General features: G+C 43.7%; 4 protein-coding genes across 6 annotated transcripts in view; 2 read left to right on the top strand and 2 right to left on the bottom strand.

Moving 5' to 3' along the window:
- Positions 1–1207: 1207 nt before the first annotated feature.
- On the bottom strand, positions 1208–4081 carry LOC6582044 (asparagine synthetase [glutamine-hydrolyzing] 2). The gene has a single exon (XM_002007721.4). It carries the CDS (start codon positions 3824–3826, stop codon positions 2150–2152), a length of 1677 nt encoding a protein of 558 aa, XP_002007757.1. The 5' UTR covers positions 3827–4081; the 3' UTR covers positions 1208–2149.
- Positions 4082–4894: 813 nt separating this feature from the next.
- LOC6582043 (probable asparagine synthetase [glutamine-hydrolyzing]) lies at positions 4895–6725 on the bottom strand. The gene has a single exon (XM_002007720.4). It carries the CDS (start codon positions 6590–6592, stop codon positions 4910–4912), a length of 1683 nt encoding a protein of 560 aa, XP_002007756.1. The 5' UTR covers positions 6593–6725; the 3' UTR covers positions 4895–4909.
- Positions 6726–8319: 1594 nt separating this feature from the next.
- LOC6582042 (protein aurora borealis) lies at positions 8320–10500 on the top strand. Its single transcript, XM_002007719.4, has 2 exons — positions 8320–8742; positions 8803–10500. Exons 1-2 carry the CDS (start codon positions 8435–8437, stop codon positions 10208–10210), a joined length of 1716 nt encoding a protein of 571 aa, XP_002007755.1. The 5' UTR covers positions 8320–8434; the 3' UTR covers positions 10211–10500.
- A 318-nt stretch (positions 10501–10818) lies between these two features.
- LOC6582041 (protein phosphatase 1 regulatory subunit 16A) overlaps positions 10819–11651 on the top strand; it is a 43744-nt gene continuing 42911 nt past the window's right edge. For 2 of the 3 annotated variants that reach the window (XM_044010052.1, XM_044010051.1), the window contains exon 1: positions 10819–11057. The gene's annotated coding sequence lies outside the window, so the exon portion shown is untranslated. The remainder of the gene's footprint in view (positions 11058–11651) is intronic. The other variant, XM_015162241.3, reaches the window with a different exon arrangement.

The following is an 11651-nucleotide window of genomic DNA, read 5'->3' as shown; positions in this document are numbered from 1 at the left end:
TGGGTGGGTAGTTGTAGTTATAGTTAAATAGGCAGTTAAGTGTCCAAAAACTACAAAAATAAAAACTATAAACAATAATAGCCCAAAAAGGTTGCGGCGCTGCCGCTGCTTCAGCTGTTACTGACTCTGGTTACGGAAGCGACATAAACGGTAAACGACGAGCGTCGCTGTTAATAGCTGCAGCGCCAACGGCAGCGACGTCAACGTCAAGCCGTCTATAGACAGTGAGAGAGAGAGAGAGACCGCAACAAAAACAACGACACAGCGTAACAAAAAGAAACAACATATTTATGGAAATAGCTAAATGAGATAATATGACAGCCAACAGCAAGTTGTAGAGGTAGAAGAGTGTGTCGACAATTACTAAGCAACAACAGCGACTTGTTTGCTCATGAGAGGAAGCGAGAGAGACGGACACAGAGAGAGCTTTAAGCGAACAAGCAACAAATTAGCATTGCATACGCAATTTTCTATTTATAATAAAATAACAGCAACAGCAACTAAAATTTTTATAAAGCGCTGGGCGTAGCTTTCGTAACGACCAACTTTTTTTAGAACTTTTGCAACTCTAACTAGACGATAAGATAGGGCTAGTCGATTAAAGGCAGCGGCCACGCTGTTAGTTTTGAAAAACAAGCAGCAGCTGTTCCAATTGGACTGGCCGAGGGCGAATTTGTTAAATTTAAATGTCACATGAAAAGCGAAATAAAAAAAAAATAAAACAAACGGAAGCGGAGGCGAGTGCGAGTGCGAATGTGAATGCGTGTCTTGGCCAAATAGTTGCATGATCTTTTTTTAACACGCTCACAGATACGCACACTCCTCCTCTCACTCTCACACACATATGCCTAAATAAATACTTACTTTATTTGCAAATCCGGCTGCTGCTGCTTCTTCTTCTTCTTCTGCTTCGGCTCCCTCTCTTCGTTTTACGCTCAATTTTTTGTTTTGGGTTGGGTCTGACGCCAGCAACAGCAACAACAGCAACAACAACAACTGCTGTTGCTGCTGGTGCTTGTTGGCCGCCTTGGGCAATGTTCAAAATTGATTTTCCAGTTGGAAATTGAACAAACAATTTGTAATGCACACAAATACGGGTATTAAATAAATTCTATATCGTTTCAAGCACAGCCAATTGAACAATTGCCAGATGAGAGATCACAGTTTTGCTCTTATTGTTGCCTCCGCTCACCCACTTCTTTATTTCTATTATTATTATTGTTATTGTTGTTGTTGTTGCGCGCAGTTTCACTTTAACACGTTAAAATGTCATTTGTTGTTGTTGCAATATCGCTGCTCTCTTTCTCGTTCGTCTACCGTTATTGCTGACTGCCAGAGGTGTTCGTCGCCGTCGCAGTCGCAGCGCCGTCGGGCTGCCGCGGGTTCAACACAAATTCCAACGTCTTCAAAGTCTCGTCTGCTGCTGCTGCTGCTGCTGTTGGCTGAATTCGTGAACTTTTTCAGTGACGCGCTGTTTGCCTGTGTGTGTTCTCTTACTCTCTTCCTCTCTCATTGCTCATGGGTCAGATTTGCACTCGCAATTTGTCCGCGTAGCGGTTGTTCGATTTGACAAACATCACATTTTGTTGCACATTTTCAACGTTTGCTTCTTATTTTGCCTATTCATTAGATTCTTTTCACACTTTTTACATCAATTTAATACCGATTTTGTTGCGCGTTGCGAAAAATTGCCTCTTCTTGCTCATCGGTTGTTGCCATAAATCGATACGAGTTGTCACATCGATATCATTTACAGGGCTGCAACGTAAAAATATGACTGCATATCGATAGTAGACTGTAAATATACCTATTTTTAACAGTCTGGTAGCATTTCTTTTTATGTAAACAGCACATGTATTTAATCTCAGTGTTGTTTACCCTCTGATAAGTATACAATACTTAATTAAATTTTGGAGGGAAGACAGCTGGGTCAGCAACAAATGATATGTAAAACGATACGCTGATAAAGCTGGAGTGGGTCTGTATGATAATAAATAAATGTGAAAATGCAACGTGGAATTTTTTTCTATTGTATTTATTTATTTTTTCTTCAGCCCATTGTGTGTATAGAATTCATTTACTTTTGCGATCAAATTACTTTTGATTTCTCGGATTCATTTGTATGCAACTTAAGCTATTCAGTCTTTTATTACTTTGAACAATTCTGGTGAACCGCCTGTGCCCTGCCCGATGGATCTTCTGGGCAGCCCCAATCAAGGCGTGGCACCCATCGCACCACTGTCCGAGCTGCTGCATCTCCAGGAAATTGTTGCTCAAAGATAGTGCGATAGTAGTATGCTTCCTTTGTCGTTGGCGTGTTGTATGGATATCTCTCGGCAGCTGCCGCAAACTCCGCATCGTCCACGTGGCTGGTGGCTACGCGGCGGATGCTATTGATCCATTCATAGCCGACGCCATCCGAGAACTGTTCTTTCTGGCGCCAGAGCACTGAATCCGGCAAATAGTCCTCGTCAAAAGCAGCGCGCAACACAAATTTCTCCAGCCTGGACTTCTGCTCGTCATTGAATTGGTTAAGGGGCCCAGGAATCTTATCTTGTGGCCGTATGTTCATCACATAGTTGACGAACTCCGTGTCCAGGAAGGGCACACGCAGCTCCACGCCCTTCGCCATGGACACTTTATTGGCGCGCAAGCAGTCGGACAAATGCAGCTGCTGTACACGCTTCACCAGCTCCTCGTGGAACTGCTCATAGCTAGGCGCCTTGTGGAAGTAGAGATATCCGCCAAAGATCTCATCTGCGCCCTCGCCAGAGAGGATCATCTTGATGCCGGTGCTCTTAATGTAACGCGCCAGCAACAGCATGGGCAGGCTGCATCTGACAGTCGTCACATCGTAGGTTTCCAGATGATAGACAATGTCCCGGATGCCGTCCAGTGCATCCTCAATCTCAAAGACGAGCTCCGTGTGGTCACTGTCTATGTACTTGGCCACTTGTCGAGCTGCCTCAAAGTCCGGTGCATCTCTGAGGCCCACCGAGAAGGTCTTCAATCTGTAGTCCGGATTGGTCTCACGCATAATCTTGGTGGCAATTGATGCTATCAGGCTAGAGTCGACGCCGCCAGAGAGCAGCGCGCCAAAGTGAACATCGCACTGCAGATGGGTGCGCACGGCGGACTCCAAGCTGGTCCTTAGCAGCGACAAGTCGCAGGGCAAACTGGGAATCTGCTTCATCCAGGGCTGCTCGAAGTGTCGCCAGCGATGCATATTGCCCACTCGTCCGAAGCGCGCCTCACCCGGCGTAAATGCCTCCAACTTCTCGCAGCAGGCAGTCAGGCATTTCATCTCGGAGGCCACCCATATGTTGCCCTTGGCATCCTCGCCAATGTACATGGGTATAATACCAAAGGGATCACGTGCCATCAACACCTCCTTGGTGGTCTTGTCGTACAATGCAAACGCGAACATGCCCGTGATGTGCTGCAGCAGCTCTTCGCCGTAATCTTGATACAGTTCCAATATGACGTGGCAGTCACTCTTTGGCTTATAGCCGCCACGTCTTTTCGCTATCTGTGCAGATAGTTCTAGATAGTTGTAGATCTCACCGTTGGCCACCAGCAATAGATTGCCATCATCCGAGACAAATGGCTGGTCGCCCAATTCGACTCCCACAATGCGCAGTCGCTCGTGGACCATGGCCACTCCGTGTTCTGGTATAATCTGGACGCCCGTCGAGTCGGGTCCACGATGCCGCTGTCTGCCACTCTGCCTATAGGCCAACTCGCGAAGACTATGCTTGCAGCCATCCAAACACTGTGCCTCTATGGGCGATCCATCGCTGGAGAATATTGCAAATATGCCACACATGATTCTCAAATTTAATTTACCGTTACTCGGTCCACGTTATGTAACACCTCTTGCAAAACGCCCTTCCACTAACGCTGCTCAAACTCAACTATTCCACAGTTCGTTCAATTCGCATGATTTATGGAGTTCGATGATTACATCAGTCGACTGTTAAAAGAGCACAATTTCAGAGCAGCTTCGTTCCTTTCAATGTTAACTAACAGTTCCGTTAGCACAGCTGAACATTAATTGGCGAGCACTTAAGCACAGATCCAGCAAGTGTTCGAAAGCAAGTCTGTTAATATTATTTCAAATTTCAATAGCAAGTACAATAAAAATGGTCAATCATTTCTTTTATATATAATATGTAGGAGCTGCACACGAGTAATTAATGGAAAGAGTTTACCAACTTTTATCTCAATAATGTTTAATTGTCTAACTTCTGAAATATTCAAAAGCAGAATACGTTTAAGGTGCATTAATATATATAACTGTTACTTACATCTACTGCAATCACATCTAAATCCTGTGCTCTTTTTTTAAAAATAGAAGATGAGAAAGATAATTTATCACTATTGATGTTTATCATCACTCAATCGTGGCTCACTATTACATCAGCCACTGTTACCGCGCCTCAGCTGAGACACTAACTGTTGTTAGTAGCTCGGAAAGAGCACAGTCCGAAAATGTGACGTCAAACAAGGGCTGTTAGCTAACAGGAGAAGAAAAATAAAGTGTCTTTTAACAGTGCGAGTGCCTCTCTTCACTCTTATCAAAACACTGACCAGCTTAATTGAATTATATTTCAATTTATTGAATGCACGTGCGAAACACAATGCAAAAGTGGGGCGGAAATTAAATAATTGTTTTTAATTTGCATTCGTTTTCTAATCAATTGATTCGGTTCAGTCAGGTTCAAGAGCAATTGTTTTTCGCGTGTGAAAGCTCACTATTAATTGTAGGTTATTCCTTTGGGAAAAAATTATAAACATATTTATTGATGCTCTTAAGAAATTTAAAATTAGTTTATATATTGCTATTTTTCGAATTGTTATTTTTATTTTAAACAACTATTGAAAAATGGAAAACCATTAATACAAATATTTAACACTTGCCATAGGCCTGATTATGGGCCGCCTGTGCCCGCCCTGACGGATCTTCTGGACAACCCCAGTCCTGGCGTGGCGTCCACTTCGCCACAGTGTTGGCAGCTGCCTTGCCAGGGAACTGTTCCTCGAAGATGCAGCGATAGTAGTAGGCCTCCTTGGTCTTGGGCGGATTGATGGAAAAACGTTGCTCTGCCGCTTGGAGCTGTGCATCGGTCACATGACGAGCCGCAAACTCTGGCAGGGCGTCGATGAGGGCGTAGCCCACGCCATCCGAGAACTGTTCCTTCTGGCGCCAGAGCACAGCATCTGGCAAATAATCTCCATCGAAGGCTTCGCGCAGCACAAACTTCTCCATGCGCCACTTTCGTTCCCCCGCAAACTCATTAAGAGCACCTGGAATCTTGTCCTGCGGACGTATGCTCATCACATGGTTTACCAGCTGGGTATCCAGGAAGGGCACACGCAGCTCCAGTCCCTTGGACATGGTCACCTTGTTGGCACGCAATATATCGGAGACATGCAGCCGCTCGCAGATCGTGACCATCTCCTCGTGGAACTGATCGTAGTTGGGCGCCTTGTGGAAGTAGAGATACCCGCCAAAGATCTCGTCCGCGCCCTCGCCCGAGAGGATCATCTTGATGCCGGTGCTCTTCACATGGCGGGCCAGGTAGAACATGGGCAGGCTGCAGCGCACAGTGGCTATATCGTATGATTCCAGGTGATAGATCAGATCGCGCAGCCCATCCAGGCAGTCCTCCACGGTGAAGCTGATCTCCGTGTGCTGGCTGCCAATGTGCTGGGCCACCAGGCGTGCATGCTCGAAGTCTGGTGAACCGGGCATGCCCACCGAGAAGGTGCGCAGCTTGTAGTTAGCGTCCCGTTCCCTCATGATCTTCGCAGCTATCGAAGCTATCAGGCTGGAGTCCACGCCACCCGAGAGCAGCGCTCCAAAGGGCACGTCACACTGCAAATGCGAGCGCACAGCCAGCTCCAGTTGGTGACGCAGCTCTTGAAGATTCACCGGCCGCGTGGGCGTCAACTGGCGCCAGCTGGGATTGTGGTAGCGCACGGGCTGGATCTGCAGCACTGTGCCCGCTGCCAGATGGCCAGGTGGGAAGATCTGCAATCGCTCGCACACGCCCATCAGGCACTTCATTTCCGAGGAAAACCACAAGTTGTCCTGCGCATCCTGGCCCATGTAGAGAGGAATAATGCCATAGGGATCGCGGGCCACCAGCAGCTGACGTCTGCGACGATCGTAGAGCACAAAGCTGAACATGCCTGTGATGTGCTGGAGCAACTCCTGGCCGTGCTCCTCGTACAGCTCGATGATCACATTGCAATCGCTCCTGGGCCGATAGCCGGGCAAGCGCTTGCCAATCTGCTCGGCCAGCTCCACATAGTTGTAGATCTCGCCGTTGGCAATCAGGGCAACGTTGCCGTCCTGCGACACCAGCGGCTGATGGCCCGTCTCCACGCCAATGACCGCCAGCCGTTCATGCACCAAAGCCACGCCCTGCTCCTCTATAACCAGGACGCCCGTGTCATCGGGTCCACGATGCCGTTGCTTCCCACTCTGCCGATAGGCCAACTCCCGCAAACTGTGCTCGCTGCCCTGAAAATTTGTTGCTCCAATCGCTTCTCCGTTCGCCGAGAATATGGCTAAGATGCCGCACATATTGAGATCGTTCAGATTAGACTATTGAATCAGGTAATAATGTATCTTTACACCTGTAGCCAGATTCATCTGCTCGAGCAGCTGCCTCGACTGCCGCTTTTATAACAAATTGGTCAGTGAGTTTCGGCCTTATTAGTTGTTTTTTTTTTGTTTTTGCCTAATTTAGTAACTTAACGATCCCAAACAATTGTTAAAAAAGCGTTAAATTCGTTCAATTTGAAAATAGAAATTAAGGCACTCAGAGTGAAGGGTTAACATATAGGGTATATATACCCTATAAAGATTTCATATAGTTAGTCTTAGTAGATGAGTTTAAACCGAACATCTAGAAGGGAAGTTATGCAAGATCTAAGTCGATCTGCATAAACTGAACGATAGATGGCGCTCGAGATGATTTGAGCAAGAGTAAATGTTTATGATTTACCAATAGTTTCAGCAACTAGGTGAAGATGTCAGGGTATCTTTCAGTCGGTGCTTCTTCTTTTTCGACAAACCTAAACACACAGTTAAAAATACTAAGACAAAAATAATAAAATCAGTATTTCGGTTAGCTACCATATTTTATTACTTAAATTTGTTTTATTTTTTTAAGAATATAAAATAACATGTAAATAAAAATGTTGTTTTAATTGCTTGCTACTAAACCTTAAAAAAAAAAAAAAAAAATAAATAAATAAACATTTAGTTTATGAATGGAAATTTCATATTTGACATCTGATTTTCCCTCAGTGTGAATTGTGAATTAAAGCCGGATTTGTGGATTGAACGAATAAAACTTAGTCGCACGATAAATTTACATAATATTTAGTTAATCGAGAATTTTTTAATTCGGCTTAAACAATTTGAACTTAAAATCAATAACAGATTTAGAATATAGAATAAGGGCTTATATTTGCTTCGTTCCCATCAGCCTGGGAAAGTAAGGACAAGGTACATACATCAATACGGAATCAAATTTGAATTTTAGCACGTTGAGTAAATAAATCATTTTAATTGATAGGGGGGTTCAAAGTGCGCTGGAAAAAAATATATAAACTATGTATATCTGATTAATTTATTCTATATGTATAGAATAGTATACTCTATAGTTGGCAACAATTCAGAGCAAAGTTGAAATTTAATCTCAAAAACAAAACGCTGAAGTCCAAAATTGAGTAATGTTCTATGGTTAATGGTAATGGTTCCCGTTCTTAAAAGTAAAAACTGCTCTTTGGATAGGTTATCTCAAGTATCTCAAATCGTTTTTTGAAATCTGCGCCGATTTATCAGCTTACATTTAATTACGATAACGATAACATTTAGCGATTGACAATTCTTACTAACAAATATCACTAAATATTAACATACTTTGTTGATTTTAGCCACTTAAATATTTTTAACATATTTTATTTCTGACTTATTATATATATCTTCACTCATTTCACTGGCATCGTCAATTGGCCTTAAAAGGATTCCCTAGGAAGTACGTGCGTGTGCACGACTATTCCACTTTTCTGGGCGAATGGTTTTTGAGAAGTGTGAACATTTGAATAAAACCCAATCTAATTCATAGGCAATGGAGTCCTGCAAAGCTTTAGCATTAAAATGAATAGAATTTTACTTAAATTAATATACTTATCAATATAAACAAATGAGAATTTTTTGTTAAGTTTTTTTGGCGCTCTGCCATTCAAACAGCCAACGTCTGAGCTGGCGTTATCGATAAATGCTTGCAATCGTTTTACAGCACTGTCGCATTTGAAATATACTGACAGCTGCCTGCATCAGGCAGCGGTGCAAGAAAAATTGTATAAATTTTCAATCAAATAGAACCAAAATTATTCAATATATTTGTCAATAAAAATGTACACAGATGAGGTGAGTACGCCGCAAGCACTCAAGACGCGATGCTATGCCAGCTTAAATGAGCTCAAATGCCGTGTAACAAAGAGTGGCAGACGAAGCAGCAGCAATAGCGGCATCAGCAGCAGCAACCATTTTATAGCCGCGGCGTCTGCAACGCCTACGAATGGCGGCAAATCGAATAAATCAAAGTGCAGCCCCCAATTGCATGGCACGGTGTGCACACCGCCACCCAAACGACTACAGAAGGTGCGAAATCCTTTTGAGGGCGCTCTGGCAGAGCGTCTGCATTTACCATTGATAGCCAGGTGAGTGTGTGAGTGGACGAATTTATGCTCAGTTCTCAATAATTGACTTGCTCTTCCTAGTCCCTCACTCTTTCAGTGTCGTTCGCGCACTCCACAGCTCTCCTCCACGCAATTCGAGTGGGACATCGAAGAGGTGTCCCAGCTGAAGCCCGCGGATGTGGAGCCGCATGAGACCCAATTTCATGACTCGCCGGATCCCGAACAGGAATCCAAGGCACAATTGGCTATTAGCACCTTTTTCAAGGAATCGCATATAGTGCCCAGCCCCGTGGACTGTCCGCTGCGCAAGCATCGCATAATACTTAACGAAATCAATGCGAATACGCCCATATCGAACAAATCTAAGCGTTCCCGGGATTGCGAGGTACAGACGGAACTCAGTTTGCCTCCTGTGCTGCCCAAGGCACTGGAGGAGGCACTGCGTCCTTATTTGCAGCCCCACTTGGCGGGTTCCCAGCTGCGTAAGTCATCTAGCGGCGGGGACATGTTCAACAGCTCTATGCGTCGCAAGCTCTTCGATTTGCAAAATATCATTGTGCTAGGGGAGCGCGATCAGGAGCAGCTACACTCGGGAGATGAGCAGCATGCCCAGATGGTCGGATCCAGTCCTCATGCCAAACAGACCGTGATTGCTGGCCGCCTCTCTGATTCTGCCGGCGAGGGTTCAAGTAGCTTTGGTTGCCTATCGCCAATTAGGAATCTCTGCGGTCTGCCACCTGGCACACCGGACGATGGCACCGGTGAAAGTAGCGGGCGCAGGCGCAAACAGCTGCTGCAAGAACTAGTGGAACTGCCATCGCCAATTGCTCCATCGGAGCATTTGAGCCGGCGCCTACACAGGAGCAAAAGCAGCAACAGCAGCGAGCACGTGACCCTCTCTGAGCTGACGACCACGGCACGAACCGCTTGCAAATTTACGCCCGATCGCAGTTCCTCGCCGATGGCCCTAGAGTACTCAACAGATAGCAGCATCAATCAGCGTGTGAGCCGTCTGCATATGAATAGCATCAAGCAATTGCCCAATGTTTCAGTACTGGAACAGACAAACCTGCTGGTGGAGCAAGATAATGATGAAACAACAGAGGTGGACTTTGATACAGATGAGGACGAGGATGCCGACACAGACGGCATGCAATTGTCCCAGCTGTCCACGCAAAGCTTCAATTGCAGCTCCAATTCGGATACGCCGCGTCATTGTCGACGACGCTCTGCTAACAGAAAGAACTTATCGCAATCCTTCGGTGCAAATCTACTGGACGATGTGGAGCCCGAGCAACAGGCGGACAAAGTCGAGGCACCACAAGCTGAGAACATTGCAGATCCAGCACCTCGCACTGGCTTCTATCGCACAGACAGCGGATTCAATGAGACGAACAGCACCTCGAATTTCGCCTGTTCCCAGGAACTGCCCAGTACTTCGTTAGATGTATCTATGGTCTGTTGCTCAACGCCTTCGACACGCTCCTGACATTAATCGTATGAAGTCGAAATCGTATTGCAATAACCCTTGTCTTGATTTAGTTAAGGATCAGTCTGAACTGCAATGTAGCCCACCGTATATACCCAAGGCCTTTCATGTCTAGTGTTTAGTTCATTTTTTATTAATTTTATGCGTGAACTTATTTAGAAAATTTAAATAACTTTTGTCCATGTAGTTGCCAAACTAGTTAAATAAGTTGTCATCGTTTGCAATTTCATATTAATTGTATTTTTTAATCACATTTCTATTTCTTACAAATAAATACAATTTAAAAAATAGTATTTTATTTTAAATTTGAAATTTTCTCCAGACAGGTAATATAGCAATAGCCAAAAGACATTTTGTGTTGCTACATAATATTTTTAACAAATTGCTATTAAAAAATTTTAATTCATATAAAAACAGCTAACTCCGCCAAACATTTAAAATGATTTGTCAGTTAACAGCCGGCAGCAGATCATGTTAGCTGTAACAGATCACTTAAACATTAACATAACCAATTTGAGTTTAACAGTAGATAAAACGATAACAATTATAGAGAGAGCACAATTCACAGTTTTCTTTCAAACATTTTGCAGAGATAATGCGAAAGAACAAATATTAATAAGTTAGTTGTTGTTTTGCCGCCGAACTGTTAACGTGTCGGTATGTAACGCGTGGAAGTGAGTGAGAAGTCAAAAAATTACCAACTGAATATATGTTTTGGCAATATAAATAAAAAATTGTAAGCGAAATATTGGAAACAATGAAATTAATAAATAAACCGAAAAATATTGAGTTCATGCGTGTTTGCATTTAATTTATACGCGTTTGCTGTTTAATGCATTTAATCGTGGTACGCATGCAAAAATATTGTAATATCAGCAAACAGCAGCAACAATAACAACAAGGGCGACTTTAGTTAAGACAAACCATGAAAATTGCTGCACTAATTTTCACCTGTGTATTGTGTTCTTGTTGTTGTAGTTTGCTACGTTTGGCTGCTTTTTGGCTATTTCGATGTGTGAGTGTCGGCACCTATGTGTGTGAGTAGCGGCATCTATGCGCGCACGTGTGTGTGTATGGTATGCGTGAGTTGTTATAAATAGGCGAAAGAGAGAGAGAGTGAGAGAGAGGGAAGCAGAGAGAGAAAGATCACTTCTTGCAAGCAAAGAAAGTGCAAAAAGAAAAATCAACTCAACGAAATACACAAAATATGTTTATTTTTATAGGCCAACAAATAAATTAGAACGCCGACAGCATGCGAAAGCGTAAATGTGTCAGGTAAAAAAATAAATAAAAAACAGCAAATGAAATTGTATAAATTACCGGATATAAATTCTTTAGTGTGCTATTTCTTTAATGAAATGATATGAAATGGAATAAAATGAAATGCCATATATTGGCAACACTGAAAACACTGCAATTCCTGTTACAAGAAACCAGTTAC

Source organism: Drosophila mojavensis, unplaced genomic scaffold (assembly GCF_018153725.1).
Source record: "Drosophila mojavensis isolate 15081-1352.22 unplaced genomic scaffold, ASM1815372v1 contig_74, whole genome shotgun sequence".
NCBI classification, from domain to species: Eukaryota; Metazoa; Arthropoda; class Insecta; order Diptera; family Drosophilidae; genus Drosophila; species Drosophila mojavensis.
This window is presented reverse-complemented; position numbering and strand designations above follow the sequence as displayed.

Excerpts from the sequence above, each read along its gene's own strand:
- LOC6582044 (XM_002007721.4), bottom strand. The coding sequence starts at position 3,826 with ATGTGTGGCATATTTGCAATATTCTCCAGCGATGGATCGCCCATAGAG.
- LOC6582043 (XM_002007720.4), bottom strand. The coding sequence starts at position 6,592 with ATGTGCGGCATCTTAGCCATATTCTCGGCGAACGGAGAAGCGATTGGA.
- LOC6582042 (XM_002007719.4), top strand. The coding sequence starts at position 8,435 with ATGTACACAGATGAGGTGAGTACGCCGCAAGCACTCAAGACGCGATGC. Across the intron at positions 8,743-8,802 it reads CATTTACCATTGATAGCCAG|TCCCTCACTCTTTCAGTGTC; the intron begins GTGAGTGTGTGA and ends TGCTCTTCCTAG.